This window comes from Gossypium hirsutum, chromosome A03 (genome assembly GCF_007990345.1).
Source record: "Gossypium hirsutum isolate 1008001.06 chromosome A03, Gossypium_hirsutum_v2.1, whole genome shotgun sequence".
NCBI lineage: Eukaryota > Viridiplantae > Streptophyta > Magnoliopsida > Malvales > Malvaceae > Gossypium > Gossypium hirsutum.
In genome coordinates, this window is record NC_053426.1 from 3,158,695 (window position 1) to 3,173,638 (window position 14,944).

A 14,944-nucleotide genomic window follows, 5' to 3' on the forward strand; every position below is an offset into this window, starting at 1 on the left:
GTTTTAGAGGCACGTGATCGTGTGGTCCATAAGGGTGGTCTACACGCCTATGTGGTAGACCATGTAGTCCTAAACTTAAGCTTGGTTTGCCCTAATTCGCTTGAAAAAGAACAGACACCTAATACTGGAAGATTGAGCGATGTCCCTCTTGGTTAAATCTGATTTGGGTACCTAAATCGGGTCCTTCAAACGTGATTTACACATGATTCAATAACAAATTTCAATATTAACCAATATCATCAAGAATTTTTACAAAATTCATAAAAGATTCGTATTCAAATTGGAAGATTAGCGAAAAGCAATGCTTTTTCAGAATTTACGGGTTCTACTAATCGAAACGAGAGTACTTATCAAACTTTTGATGAGATTTTGGAGATTGTCGACGATAAATTCAACAATCGATGGAAAGATGAGTTTAACGAAAATTGTTTTTGTTTTGGGTTTGTAAGAGAATAATTTTCAGCAAAAGATGAAAAATTTTATGAAAAGAAAAGTGAGAATAAAGAAAAAGAAGAATTTAAAGAGAGAAGAGAGGAAAATTCTATTTAAGGTTGAAGATGAGATAAAATCCATGTGTAATAGGAAATCTAAATTAAATACCTAGGGGTTTCCGCATCAATTCCAATTTTCCCTAAACTGGTCGGATTTGGAAGAAAAAATAAAAAAAAAGGCATGATTTGAACTTGGGGAAAAGTGGTGTCTTAACCATTAGACTTTAGCCCATTATTGTTTAGTTTTTACTTCAATTTATATATATTCTAGTATGGTTTTGATCATAGGTTGTTAAAAAATAAAAAAAAATAGAAAATTCGAGAAATATGACTTGAACTTTGCATTTCTATGGAATACTAACCACTTAACCAACAGAACTAGTTCATCTCTTAATTATCCTTTTCATCTAACTCTATATATTTTGATATGTTATGGGGAGATTTAAATGATAAAATTAAAGTATTAAACATATTAGAGATTTTACCTAAAGTATTAAAGGCTTAATGCAAATTTTAGGCATTGACTCGTTTTGGTCATTAAAGTTTTTTTTAGCCCATTTCAGTCCTTAATATTATCAAACGCTCCCAATTCAGTTCCTAATGTTATTGGATGGTCTGAGTTCAATCTTTTGAATGCTGGATATCCATCAAATCATAAATTGCCACATGGCACATGTTGATGTCATGATAACGTTATCATCTCGAAAAAAGAAACTTAAAAATCATTAAAAATATAAATATATAATTGTTTAAAAAATTAAAAATATGTTAGAATTTTTTTTTAAATTTTAAAAATTAATAAAATTATTTAGAAACTATAAAAAATTTACAATATTGTAAAAAATTATAAAATTTATTAAAAATCATAAAAGATTATAAAAAATAGTAAAAAAATATTGCATCTTGGAATAAAGTACACATTCACTAATCATATTTAAAATATTAAAAAATTGATATAAAATTGTATATTGTAATACCATCAAATTTTATATAAAAAAACTATTTTAATAAAAATTGAATAAATTTTTATATCAAATTTTAATATTTTAAAATACATCAATTTTTAGTACTTTACCAAGGTTGCTGACAAGATGTTTCTTTGACCCCACTCCCTATTTAATGTTTGGAGTAAGCTTCCTTCATCCATCATTGCACATGCTTTATTTTTATTTTGTACTAAATTTCTTTAGAATGGTCAAATACTCTGACAATCATTCTTAAGATATTAGTGTAAAGCCAAATAATTTATCTTGAAATAGTTAAAAAAATATTTGGAATAAATTAAAATTTTTAATTGAAATAAAATTATTTTACATTATTTAAATAATTTGAAATTTTTTTTTTCCAAATTTATCATGTAAAAATATCTCCTAATTATAAATTCCTATAAATTGAATTATAAAACTATCATATTCGATGGTATCCTTCCAAGAGACAATGATTAATGTTTAAAATTGAATTATAAAACTATCATATTCGATGGTATCCTTCCAAGAGACAATGATTAATGTTCAAACTCTAGTAAATGTAATTTAGAAAATTTTAAAATGTTAAAACTTCTAATATTTTTAATTTTTTAGTAAATTTTTGTATTTTTTTATATTTTATATTGTTTTGATAATTTTATAATTTTTTAGTTTTTAATAATTTTGTAATTTTTAAAGATTTTAAGGGTTTTATTCAAATAATAATGTCATTGTGACATCATTATATGACACTTAGCAGCATATAATTAGCTGGATATCGTACCCATTAGCTTTTAACATCCAAAGGATTAAATTGGGAACATTTGATAACATTAGAGATTGAAGTGGGTAAAAAAAAAATTTTAAGGATCAATACTTTAAGGGCTAAAATGTGCATTAAGCCAATATAAAATGATAAAAAAAAACCCTTGATAGCAATGTTTGGTATTTTATAAAAGAAATGATTTCAATAATTTCTCAATCGAGTTGAGACCCGGATGATAAATGACAACAACTCAACTAGTTCTTTAAATTTTAAATAATAGTATAGATAATTTTATACTTATTCAATATGTAACTAAAATTTCCTTATTTTGTAATTAAAACATAATTTTCTTTTTTATTTAAAATTTGGTTAGTAAATAATTCTAAACTGTGTTTATAAGATTTTCTCCAAATTTGATGAGGGTAAGTGGATATTATCCAAACTTAAGTGTACTCACACTAAATTTGAGAGGGTAAGTGTTGTTTTACCCTAATACGAATAATGATAAAAAAGACATAATTATATTAAATTAAAGTATAAAAACAAAATTATAAGTGTCGTAACCATTTTTTGAAAAAAACGGGAATCGACCTGGATTTTGAAAATGAAAACGAAAAACTGGGAGTCGCCACCAACCCTTTTTGATGAGGTGTGGTCAGGTCACCATAAATTAATCATTTTAATAAAAGTTAAGATTTACTAAAACGATAATTTTTGGTCAACGAAAATTAGAAAATGAGTTCGGGAGTCAGTTACGTACGAGGAAGGATTAGCACCCTCGCAATGCCCAAAATTGGTACCTAGTTGATTAATTAGTGTCTTTGTTGTCGAAAACTTGAAAACTTGAAAGACTTTGAAATACGATCCCTTTTTGCAAAAATTGCTCAAATGTTAAAGACCTCCTTGTCTCGAAGTAATAAAACACCATGTCAAGTAAGTTAGGACACGGCATCTCGAACTTGAGAACAAGCTTGCCTTTATTTAAAAATTTGTGTATTTCGAAAAGATATTCGGTTAGTCAGGGTGAACGAGGAAAATCAAAACCCAGTAAGTTAGGGCACGTCTCCTCGAATTTCCAAACGCCGAATATTGCCTTTACTTGCAAAAATCTTATTTCGAGATAACAAAATGTCATACCCGGTGAGTTAGGGCACAACACCTCGTATCTCCGAGAATAAGTATTTTTCAAAACTCGTATTGCGATTTAAAAGAGTAGTCCGTTATTTAGGTTAAACGAGAAAAACCAAAACCCAGTAAGTTAGGGCACGATTATCTCAAATTACCAAATACGGAATATCATTTTTATGAAAGAATTATTTTAAGGCATTAAGTAAAAACATAATGTAATTTATAGTAATACATAAAAGCAGATTATGATATTAATAATAACGTATAATAATGAGTGATAATAACGAGTAATTATGAAAAGATAACGTAGAAGCAAGGTTAGTAATACGTAAATATAAACAAATGCGTGAGAAAAAAATGAAATGATCGAATACATAAGTAAATTAACGAATAAATGAATATAAAGATGGCGAAATAAAATGATAATGATAGCGGTAATAATAATATAAAAGCGCATACATATACGTATAAAGATACCTATGTAATAATAGAAGTAATAAGAAATATAAAAATATATATACATAACAATAATAGTATGATATTAAAAGACACATATGCATGGTATATAAAAATGTACAAGTAATATAATAAAATTACATAGTATATATATATGTTAGTAATAATAAGGATGATACAAATAATGAATGATTTGAGGTTTGAAAGAATTTACAAAGATATAGATAAACAGATGCTTGAACGATAATAATGTGAGTAATGATATACGTAAGCAAAATAAGTACGCAAAAAATATGTATATTTATATATATCGTTAGTTAGTATAAAAGCAATGGCGTATAGATAATTATATATAAAATGTTAAAAAGTAATGATACAATAGTGATGATGATGGAAGGTGTAATAATAATAGTAGCAATACAGAGATAATGATAAAAATAAAGAAACATTATATGAATATATATTGAATTTAAATATATGATAATATTAAATGTGTATAATGTGTACATGAAATGGGATAAATACATGTAACTGGTAATACTAATGATATATATATAATATATGTAAAGGGAATATACAATACACATATATATTAGAAATAATAATGCAAAAGAGAAAAGAAAAATAATTAATAGTACCATATAATACATTAAAAAATGAAGATAAAAATAAAAATAAGTATATAATAATATTAAAAGCATATACATAATATATATAATATAAAAAACAAAATATACGCATAATATATTAAAATATATACATAATGTACATAAAATATACGTATATACATATTTATATAATACTTAAAAGGAACAAATATATGTAATAATGCTAATACATATATGCGTAGTACAATGTATATACACTAAATGAATAAATATATATGTAACATACAAATACATTAATAAAAAAACAATAATATTAAACTATTAATAATACTACATAATATATATATTTAAATATTAAGCAAGAATGATCATAATGAGATGCCAATAAATAAATATAAATATGATAACAGTAATAAAATATAGTAGTATTAATAATATGAGAATTAAGATAGAATAATGAGAAAAATTAAGAAAAGGGATGAAATTGAATTGAAAATGGGATTTATGAGGTGAATTTAAAAGAAGTAAAAGAAAGGGGGACTGATTTGAACACGCGAGCAAACAGGAGAGCCTAAAGGAGCAAATAATCCAACCTTTCTAAACGACGCCGTTCAAATATTCCTCATTCAAACGGGCAGAAGACTAAATTGAAACAGAATTAAAATTTCAAAGCTAAATTTAAAAACATGAAAAGACCTGATTAAAACAGAAAAAATTGCTGAAGGACCGCATAGGCAATTGTCCCAACTATCAAAACGCGCGGACCCTTCTATGGAGCAAGTCGGTTCCGGGTCGGGTAGGGCGAAACGGCATCGTTTTGGGGCTTATGGATGCCGACCAAAACGACGTCGTTTTGTGTTATCTATATAAGTTAAAATCTTGCTTTTTTTTACCCATTTGTTGTCTGTTTCTAACAAAAATTTAAACTTTTCTTTGCTCTCTCTCTGCAGGTCCAAGCCCGATCAGGTCCCAGCGAGCTACCACCGCCCTCCGCCTAGTCTCCGTCGCTGGTGACCGCCGTGCACGGCGGTCGGAGGTAAAAATTTCTCTCTTTTTTTGTGTTTTAAAATGTATTTACTTTTTTATTTCTTCATATTACATATTCATGCATATACGAATGTGAAATGAATAGATTTGGCCATGAAGTAGAAACAAAAAAGGGAAAGAAGAGTCACCTTGGCCCTTCCGTTTTAATTTCTCGGTTTTTGGGGTTTGATCTGATGCAATATTCTTACTTTTGATCTCTGGAATTGTTGTTTTTTCTCTCAAAAAAAGATTGAAACTTTTTTGTATATATATCAAAGATTGCCGAGAGAGTCACAATGGTTTTCTGCTCGGTCTTTTATATCTATTACATTTTTCTATTTTTGCTTAATATCTGTCTATTCCTTCACTTAATGCTTGCAGGTGCAGAGGCGGTGTAGCAGAGGCCACTTGCTGTTGACGTGACTGGAGGCGGTGGGATAGGGTTTCTTAGTTTAGGTTTTTTTCTTTTTAATTTTGTGTTTGGGCTATGGGTATTTGGGCTGTAACGGACTTGGGTTAATGGGTTTAGTGTGGATATTTAGGGCCCAAAATTGGGCTTGTAGAATAAGGATTGAAATCATAATTTTACCATCAAAATTAAATTCCAACTGGAGGATTCCATTGTCCAAAACAATAGGTTCGAAGCCCATATCAAAAGGAACCGTAGTTCTCTAATATCTGAGTAAGTGGCCATAAAAAAAGTGATTTTTGGATTATTAACTTTGTCTTTTAGCTCTTAAACTTGCATTATTTATTAAATCAGCGCAAAATAAATAAAAAAAGTGAACGTCTGTTAATTTTGTTGATGTGGCATACGCACAAATGTATATTAGGTTAGCAATTAATTAATTTTTTAATATTTTTATAAATTTTAAAAATTTTTAAAAATTAATTAATTATTGACGTGACATTACATGGCAATCTATCATGTATGTCACATTAATAAAATTAAGAAACGTTGATTTTTTTATTCATTTTTAGATGATTTGAAAAATAACATATTAAAAGAGACGAAAATTTAAAATAGAGGGTTAAAATGTCCTTTTCTTTGTAAAGTTAGAATCAAATAAATTATTATACCAAAATTTTAATTCTTAGAGAAATTTTAGCTACAAATTTCTCAAATAAACTTTTATATTTATAGTTACACTTTTTCAATTAAAATCAACTAAGCAGAAAGATTGATGAATAAAATCTTATAATTTCATGAATTCAGGGTTTTGTAATATTTAATTTTGTAATTCTAAGATGCCCCCATTTACTTGCCCATCCTCACCGGTGAATAAATCCTTTACCCAACCAACACTTCAAACCTTAATTTGCACCAAATGGAAACATTAAGAACATATACTTCACGTACTTCACAAACTTGCAACCCAAATCATTCCTTTTTATGTTCCTATATATACCTTCAACAATGGCCCCATGTCCGCTTTTATGACCTTTTAATCCCAAATTTCATACCAAAAACAATAGCCCATATTACTTCTATTCCTCCACCAAAAGAAAATGGCTCAATCCATTGTATTCGGGATTGCCGGAAAAGTATTGGAGAAACTAGGCAATGTTGCCTATGAAGGAATTTGCTCGGTATGGGGTGTTCGAAAGGAGTTCGCAAAGCTTAAGGACACGCTAGCTGCTATCAGAGCTGTGGTCCTGGATGCTGAACAACAACAGGCTCGTACACAGGAGCTCAGTCTTTGGCTACAAAGGTTCAAAGATGCTTGCTACGATGTGGAAGATCTGATAGACGAGTTCGAGATCGAAGCATTTAGGAGGCAAGTCCTGGAACGGGGAAGCACTAAAAGGAAGGTACGCCATTTCTTTTCTGGCTCAAACCCTTTGGCATTTCGCTTTAGGATGGGCTATAAGATCAAAAAGGCAAACGAGATGTTGAATGAGATTGCAGCTAGCATGGCCAAGTTTCGTCTCACTCAAAAACATGAAACTAATGTCATACATTGTGAGAGGGAAACCTACTCTTTTGTTAAGACATCTAGTGTCATCGGTCGAGATGAAGCTAAACAAGACCTAGTAAACATCTTAATGAATCCAACTGATGAGAAAGATATCCCTGTCCTTCCCATAGTTGGGATCGGAGGTATTGGGAAAACAACCCTTGCCCAATTGGTGTTTAATGAGGAGAGTGTGAAGTCGCATTTTGAATTGAGAATCTGGGTGTGTGTTACAGAGGATTTTGACATCAAACAACTGATGATAAAAATCATTAAATCTGCCACTGGTATGAACTGCAAGGACATGAATAAGGAGGAATTACATAAAGTTTTGCAAGATTGTTTGAATGGTAAAAGATTTTTTATGGTATTAGATGATGTCTGGAACGACGATAACAAGAAATGGCGTGAGCTGAAAGATTTGTTGTGTGGGGGAGCCCAAGGGAGTAGAATAATTGTCACAACTCGTAGCCTCGATGTGGCTACAATCACAGGCACAATCCCTCGATATGATTTAGAGCATCTTTCTGATGAGAATTGTCTATCATTGTTTCTTAAACTTGCCTTTATAGAAGGTGAAGAGAAACAACATGACAATCTTGTTAAAATCGGGGAAGGAATTGTTAAAAAATGCAAAGGGGTTGCTTTGGCCGTGAAGACTTTAGGCAGCCTACTCCGTTCAACCAGGGTACAACATGAGTGGGAGGTTGTGAGAGATAGTGAACTAGTGAAGTTGAAACAGAAGGAAAATGACATCTTGCCTGCTTTAAAACTAAGTTATGATCATTTGCCCTGGTATTTAAAGCAATGTTTTGCCTTTTGTTCAGTTTTTCCAAAAGATTTTGAATTCGGTCATCACCGTTTGACCCAATTGTGGTTGGCAAATGGCTTTTTGCAATCACCATACGAAAATGAAGAGCCAGAAGATATTGGGAATCGGTATATACAAGAGTTACTATCAAGATCTTTCTTCCAACAATATGAAGATTACCTTTTATTTACCAAATTTAAAATGCATGATTTAGTACATGATCTTGCATTATCAGTGGCGCAAAATGAGGTGAATTCATGTAACCATTCTTCGACATTTATGGTTTGATCTATCAAAGCAAGATGCTTCCCAGTTACCAAATAACTTGGGTTGTCTGCAGTCACTTTTCTTATTTGATGAAGAAGGCAAGGCTGATAGCGAATCTCTTATTGCAGAAGTCATCTCAAGGTCTAAACATTTGAGGGTGTTAGATTTGGCTAGCTTCAGTTTAGAGCAATTGCCAAACAACATACGTTATTTTAAGCGGTTGAGATATTTGAGCCTAGCCTACGATGGAAATATAAAAAGGCTTCCAAATTCCATTTGCAATTTGCAGAGTTTGGAAACACTTGACCTTGTTGGATGTAGGGGACTTGAAGAATTACCAAAAGACATAAGGTACCTGATTAGCCTTAGATCATTAACGGTAACAACAAAACAGACGCGTTTGCAAGAGAATGGAATATCGTGCCTAACTTCTCTTCGAAGGTTGATCTTTTCTGAATGTGAAAATTTAGAAAAATTGTTTGAAGACATTCAAAACCTAACAGCTCTCCGAGAATTGTACATACATGAATGCCACAACTTGGTTTCATTGCCACAAGGTTTAAAATACCTAACTGCATTAGAACTTTTGGTAATTTGGAATTGTGAAAAGCTTGATCTCACTATGGAGGAGTTGGAACTTGAGAGGGAAGAAGGTGGTAGCCTTAGAAAATTGGCAGTCAGAGGAGTGCCAAAGCTGGAGTCACTACCCCAATGGATTCTTCTAGGATCCATCAAAACTTTGCAGCACTTGTACATCAGCAACTTGAATAATCTCTGGACGTTACCAACATGGTTCCAACATTTCACATCCCTTCAAAATCTTTACATTATAAATTGCCCAAAACTGTCGTGTCTATCAGAAGGGATGCAACACCTCACTGCACTCAAAAGATTAACGATTGGAGGGTGTCCAAAATTAAACAAAAGATGCATTGAAGAAACCGGTGAAGACTGGCCTAAGATTGCTCATGTCCCTGACTTTTATTGTGGTGACTTCGAGACAACAACAAATGACAAATAGATAAGGTCAGTCACTAAACACTACTCTATTTGGTACATATCTTATTAGCTTTTAAATTTTAATATTTCTAAATCAAATTAGGCACTAAATACTACCCTATTTCTCACTAACATAATTGAATTTTATCTACTTTGAAGCAAATAAAATTTCACTTGAAAAACAACAAGTGGAATAAAAATACTACAAAAGCGAATCTAATAGGATGCTAAATGTCTTTTTTTAATTATTTAATGGATTAATATTCGGTATATTATCAGTATTTTTTTTATTTCATAAGCAGTATTAAAAAATTGTCATGTATAAAATATTATCCAAAATGTTAATAGATATATATTTCTAATTTACATTTCTTCATTTTATAAGAGAAAGATGAAAAAAAAATGTATAATGTCTCAATTTAATGTTATGCATAGATTTTTTAACATAAGTTATTTATTGCTTAAAGTGGCAGGTCAAATTTAAGGTGGTTGAAATTATCTTTGGTGCTTTCCCATATATATATATATATAAAAGTGTGAATTATTGGTTTCAATGTATGTATGTTTATAATTTGATTTGTATCAAAGACAATAATGTAATAATTTGATTTCTTTAGTTTGTAAATGTAATCATCACTTGTTTGCTTCTTATTTTCTTTATTATAATTAAATAATAAAAAATATATTTGCACCAAAATAGAATTAACAATCTTCATCATTACATTAACATTAGTATTAGGTTGTTAATCTTTTGAATTTTGTATGTGTAATGATTTTATGTTCAAATAACAAAATGGACCACAAAAGTTTTAGATGTCAATGTTGAAGGTAAAAGAAAATACTGGTCATCCCTATACGATTTATCTTAGTGTGGCAAACAAGGAAGACGGCCAGGCCAACAACCTAAATGTTGTTAAATTTCATTTTAACCCCTTTTGAGCTTTATTTTTCTTTTCCAATTTTATTTTAACTGTATAATCATTATCTTAAAATGTGGTAATTTGTGTATGCCCTCTCAAAATTTTCCAATTTTTTTTAAATTTTGACTTCTTGTATAGAATTTGTAAATTTTAATGATAATTTTGATAATATTTATTGTTTAATTTGGTAAATTCATATAAAGTAGTATTTAGATAAAATCGGCATTGTTGTAACGACATTTTATTATAATAATCAAGTTTGTTGTAGAACTAATTTTTTATGTTTTATTTTTATTATTTATAACAACTTTTCATCTATAATAGTAACAACCATAAAATATGAAGTATACTCTTTATTAAGATAGTTCTTTATAACAACTTCATCATAGGTTTTAGTAAAATTAATTTTATTTCTAAGTTAAATAAAAATAATAAATTTTAGTTGAAATGAAATAAAAATTTTAAAATTTATATAAAATATATTAATAATATTTTATTAAATAAAAATAATATTTAATAAATGAAATTACATTTGTAAATTTTATTAAAGATATGATATTAATCTCACAAATTAATATTATTAATAATATATTATAGTTTTTTAGATTTAAAATTTTAAGATTTTAAAATATGATCCAAAATATTAAATATTGTTATAGGTGTTTCTAATGCTATACTGTTATAAGTGTATAACTACCTCTTTGTAACAACTAAAAAATTTGAACAAACAAATAAAATTATTATAAAGAGGGTCGTCTATATTAATTTAATAAAAAATAAAATTAAGTCATTATCGTATTTAAAATCAAATAATTGCATTATCTAAATATTGATTTAGAAGTCAAGGTCTTACGTTGTCTCTTTCGGGGGCCAGTTGCTACAGTTGGTCGGCCATGAGGACATGGGATTTATATTTAATAATTTGTCCAAGGAAATGAGGAAGTGGTTAAAGAGTGGGAATCCTCAAATTTCTGCATTTGATCAACTTGTACATATAATTTAATAATCTCCATGAATTTTGTGAAATGAAAATGAAGTGATTCATTATATTGATAATCGACCTTTCACTGTTCATTGTAATATTTGAGTGCTAATCCTATGCTTCATGATTAAAGATTGTATGTATTTTCGTACAAAGTAACCCATAATCCGTGTATGTATAAATCAATTAAGTGTCGAGTTTTGATAAATAATAATATTTTGACTAATTGTAATTTGGAAAAAGTTACTGTGATCATTTTGTTGGGATTCTTACTTTTAAACTTTAAAAAGAACAGATATTCAGAATCTACTTTTATTGTTTTATAAGAGAAATATATTTGTTGGCATGGGAGCTTTTGGCGCATGCCATCATGACTTTCGGGTCCCATGATTGACATTATTTTCCAGTGTAAAGCATCAAGAACTGCCCTCCTTGGCATCCGAAAATTATTACTAAAATTCATACAAAAAACAATTACTATGGCTGAATCCTTTGCATTCGAGATCGCCGGAAAAGTATTGGGGAAACGAGGGATTGCTGCCTATGAAACAATTTCTAACAGAACTTGTATATCTATTAAAATGGCAGGTCGAATTTGATCATGTTGAAGATCTTAAAAAGACAACGATATGGTAGAGTTTGAATTGTTGGTTCCAAATGTATATATGTTTGTAATTTGATTTGTATCAAAGAAAATGATGTAATAATTTGATTTTAAATTTTAAACTCCATGTTGTGCGGAAGCGTGTAAAAGAGTAAAATTATTGTACTAAAAAATCACACTAAGTTCAATTCCCAGGAAAAAGAGGTGGATCGCAAGGATCGCTTAAGTACCAGGTCTTTCCTAGCCAGAATATCCCTCAATCGTAATTTAATAGCACAATAAATCACTACAATCACACACACAATTCATGCAGAATAATACAATAAAGAACACAAGAATTTAACGAGGTTCAGCAAATTTTGCCTACTTCCTCGGGCACTACCAAATATATTTCACTCCAAAATACAAGTGAGAATTTACAAAGAGAGAGAGAGAAAACAATGCCTTAAGTAGAGAATGGCAAGTTTGAGATACAGAATGAGAGATGGTTATGCCTATTTATAGTTGAGGTTCAGGGATCAACTTGCAAAGTCACTTTACAATTAGGGACCATATATTGCAAATATCTCAGATTTTATTATGCCAATATCTCGATACCCATATCTTTGACTTTCCAATATTTGATACACATATCTTTGACTTTCTATTATTTGATACCCATATCTTTGATTTTCCATAAATATGGATAATTCCCAATAATCTCCACCTTGAAGATTTGATTCGAGTAATCTTATCTTCACACAATTCTCTCTGCCTTTGTCAACAACACTTGATAGTGCCTTCTTCAACTGTTAAACATGCAGAATATTGATCAAGTTCAAACAATGTTCGAACTTGATTGTTGTTACCACCTTGGTCATCATATCTGCGGGATTATCTGCAGTCTTAATCTTCTGAAGGTGAATTTTCCCCTCATCAATAATTTCCCGCACAAAGTGGAAACGTACATCGATATGCTTTGTACGTGCATGATAGACTTGATTCTTTGCTAAATACACATTAATATGCTCCTGGACCAATCCCAAGGTTTTAACCATACCTTGTAACCAAATAGCTTCCTTTACAGCCTCTGTTACAGCCATGTATTCAGCTTCTGTGGTTGACAACGCAACTGTAGACTGCAGTGTAGACTTCCAACTTATTGGTCCTCCAGCAAGAGTAAACACATAACCAGTGGTTGATCTTCGTTTGTCCAAATCACCGGCATAATCAGAATCAACGTACCCAACAACACCTTTACCAAGTGTAGTATCCTGCTTGAACAGTAATCCAATATCCATGGTCTTATGAATATACCGTAGAATCCATTTCACAGCTTGCCAATGTCCTTTTCCAGGATTATGCATATACCTGCTCACTATACTAACTGCCTGTGAAATGTCGGGTCTTGTACACACCATTGCATACATCAAGCTACCTACTGCACTAGAATACGGAACTTGTAACATGTATTCTTGTTCCGTATTTGTCGAAGGAGATAGTTGTGCAGAAAGCTTGAAATGAGAAGCCAACGGGGTACTTACAGCTTTAGTCTGCTCGTTCATGCCAAACTTCTGTAGTATCTTCTTTAAATATTTCTTCTGAGATAAACTAACTCTGCCATGAGCTCTATCCCTACATATTTCCATGCCAAGGATCTTCTTAGCTTCACCTAGATCTTTCATCTCAAACTCAAGGTTGAGTTGAGTCTTCAATCTCTCAATTTCAACTTTACTCTTAGATGCTATCAACATATCATCAACATATAAGAGCAAGTATACGAAAAATCTTTCTTGTAGCTTCTGAAAATACACGCAATGATCAAATTTACTTCTTGTATACCTTTGCCCTTTCATGAACTGATCAAATCGCTTGTACCACTGCTTTGGAGATTGTTTCAATCCATAAAGCGACTTTGTCAGTTTGCAAACCCAATTTTCTTTATCTGCAACCTTGAACCCAACTGGCTGAATCATATAGATTTCCTCTTCCAAATCACCGTGTAAAAATGCGGTCTTCACATCGAGCTGAACTAGTTCAAGATCATATTGCGCAACCAAGGCTAGCAAAATCCGAATAGACGAATGCTTCACAACTGGAGAAAATACTTCATTGTAGTCTATTCCTTCTTTCTGAGCGTAACCCTTTGCTACCAATCTAGCCTTGTATCGAACTTCATTTTTATCAGGAAATCCTTCCTTCTTTGCATATACCCATTTGCATCCAATTGCCTTCTTTCCTTTAGGTAGTGTCACCAATTCCCAAGTCCTATTTTTATGAAGAGACTGCATTTCTTCATTCATAGCTTGCTTCCACTTTACACTATCAGAGTTACTTCTTGCTTCTGTGTAAGTAGAAGGAACATCATCATCTGCAATTGGAAGTGCATAGGCCACCATATCATCAAAGCGAGCAGGCATACGAATCTCTTTTCTTGGCCTTCTATATGCAATTGAATCATGTTGTTGTAGAAGTTCTTGGGTCGAAACTTCTTCATCATTTGTTCCTTCAATATTAGCTGGATCATCATTAACCTTTTCAAGCTCCACCTGTTGCAAAGTGCCACTGGTTGTGTTATCCTTTTGTGAATCATTGTTCTTCATCATGGTTGATTCATCAAAAGTCACATCTCTACTGAAAATTATTTTCCTTGTATCAGGACACCAGAGACGGTATCCTTTTACTCCACCAGTTATACCCATGAATAATGCTTTCTTTGCTCTTGGGTCTAACTTAGATTCTTTTACATGATAATATGCAGTGGAACCAAAAATATGTAAAGAATCATAATCAATAGCAGGTTTACCAGTCCACATCTCCATAGGAGTTTTTCTATTTATTGCAGCTGATGGCAAACGGTTCATTAGATGGCACGCATATGTAACTGCCTCAGCCCAAAATTCTTTGCCCAATCCAGCATTGGACAACATACATCAAACTTTCTCCAGTATAGTTCGATTCATTCGTTCTGCCACCCCATTTTGCTG

The 14,944-nt window shown here is 31.0% G+C and overlaps 1 protein-coding gene and 1 long non-coding RNA gene across 2 annotated transcripts; both read left to right on the forward strand.

The window, feature by feature from the left end:
- The first annotated feature begins 5,059 nt into the window (after positions 1-5,059).
- LOC121223678 (uncharacterized) lies at positions 5,060-6,156 on the forward strand. Its single transcript, XR_005920994.1, has 2 exons — positions 5,060-5,450; positions 5,822-6,156. It is a non-coding gene; the product is annotated as an uncharacterized lncRNA (long non-coding RNA).
- A 793-nt stretch (positions 6,157-6,949) lies between these two features.
- On the forward strand, positions 6,950-9,494 carry LOC107963767 (putative disease resistance protein RGA3). Its single transcript, XM_041104131.1, has 2 exons — positions 6,950-8,455; positions 8,547-9,494. Exons 1-2 carry the CDS (start codon positions 6,950-6,952, stop codon positions 9,492-9,494), a joined length of 2,454 nt encoding a protein of 817 aa, XP_040960065.1.
- Positions 9,495-14,944: the final 5,450 nt, after the last annotated feature.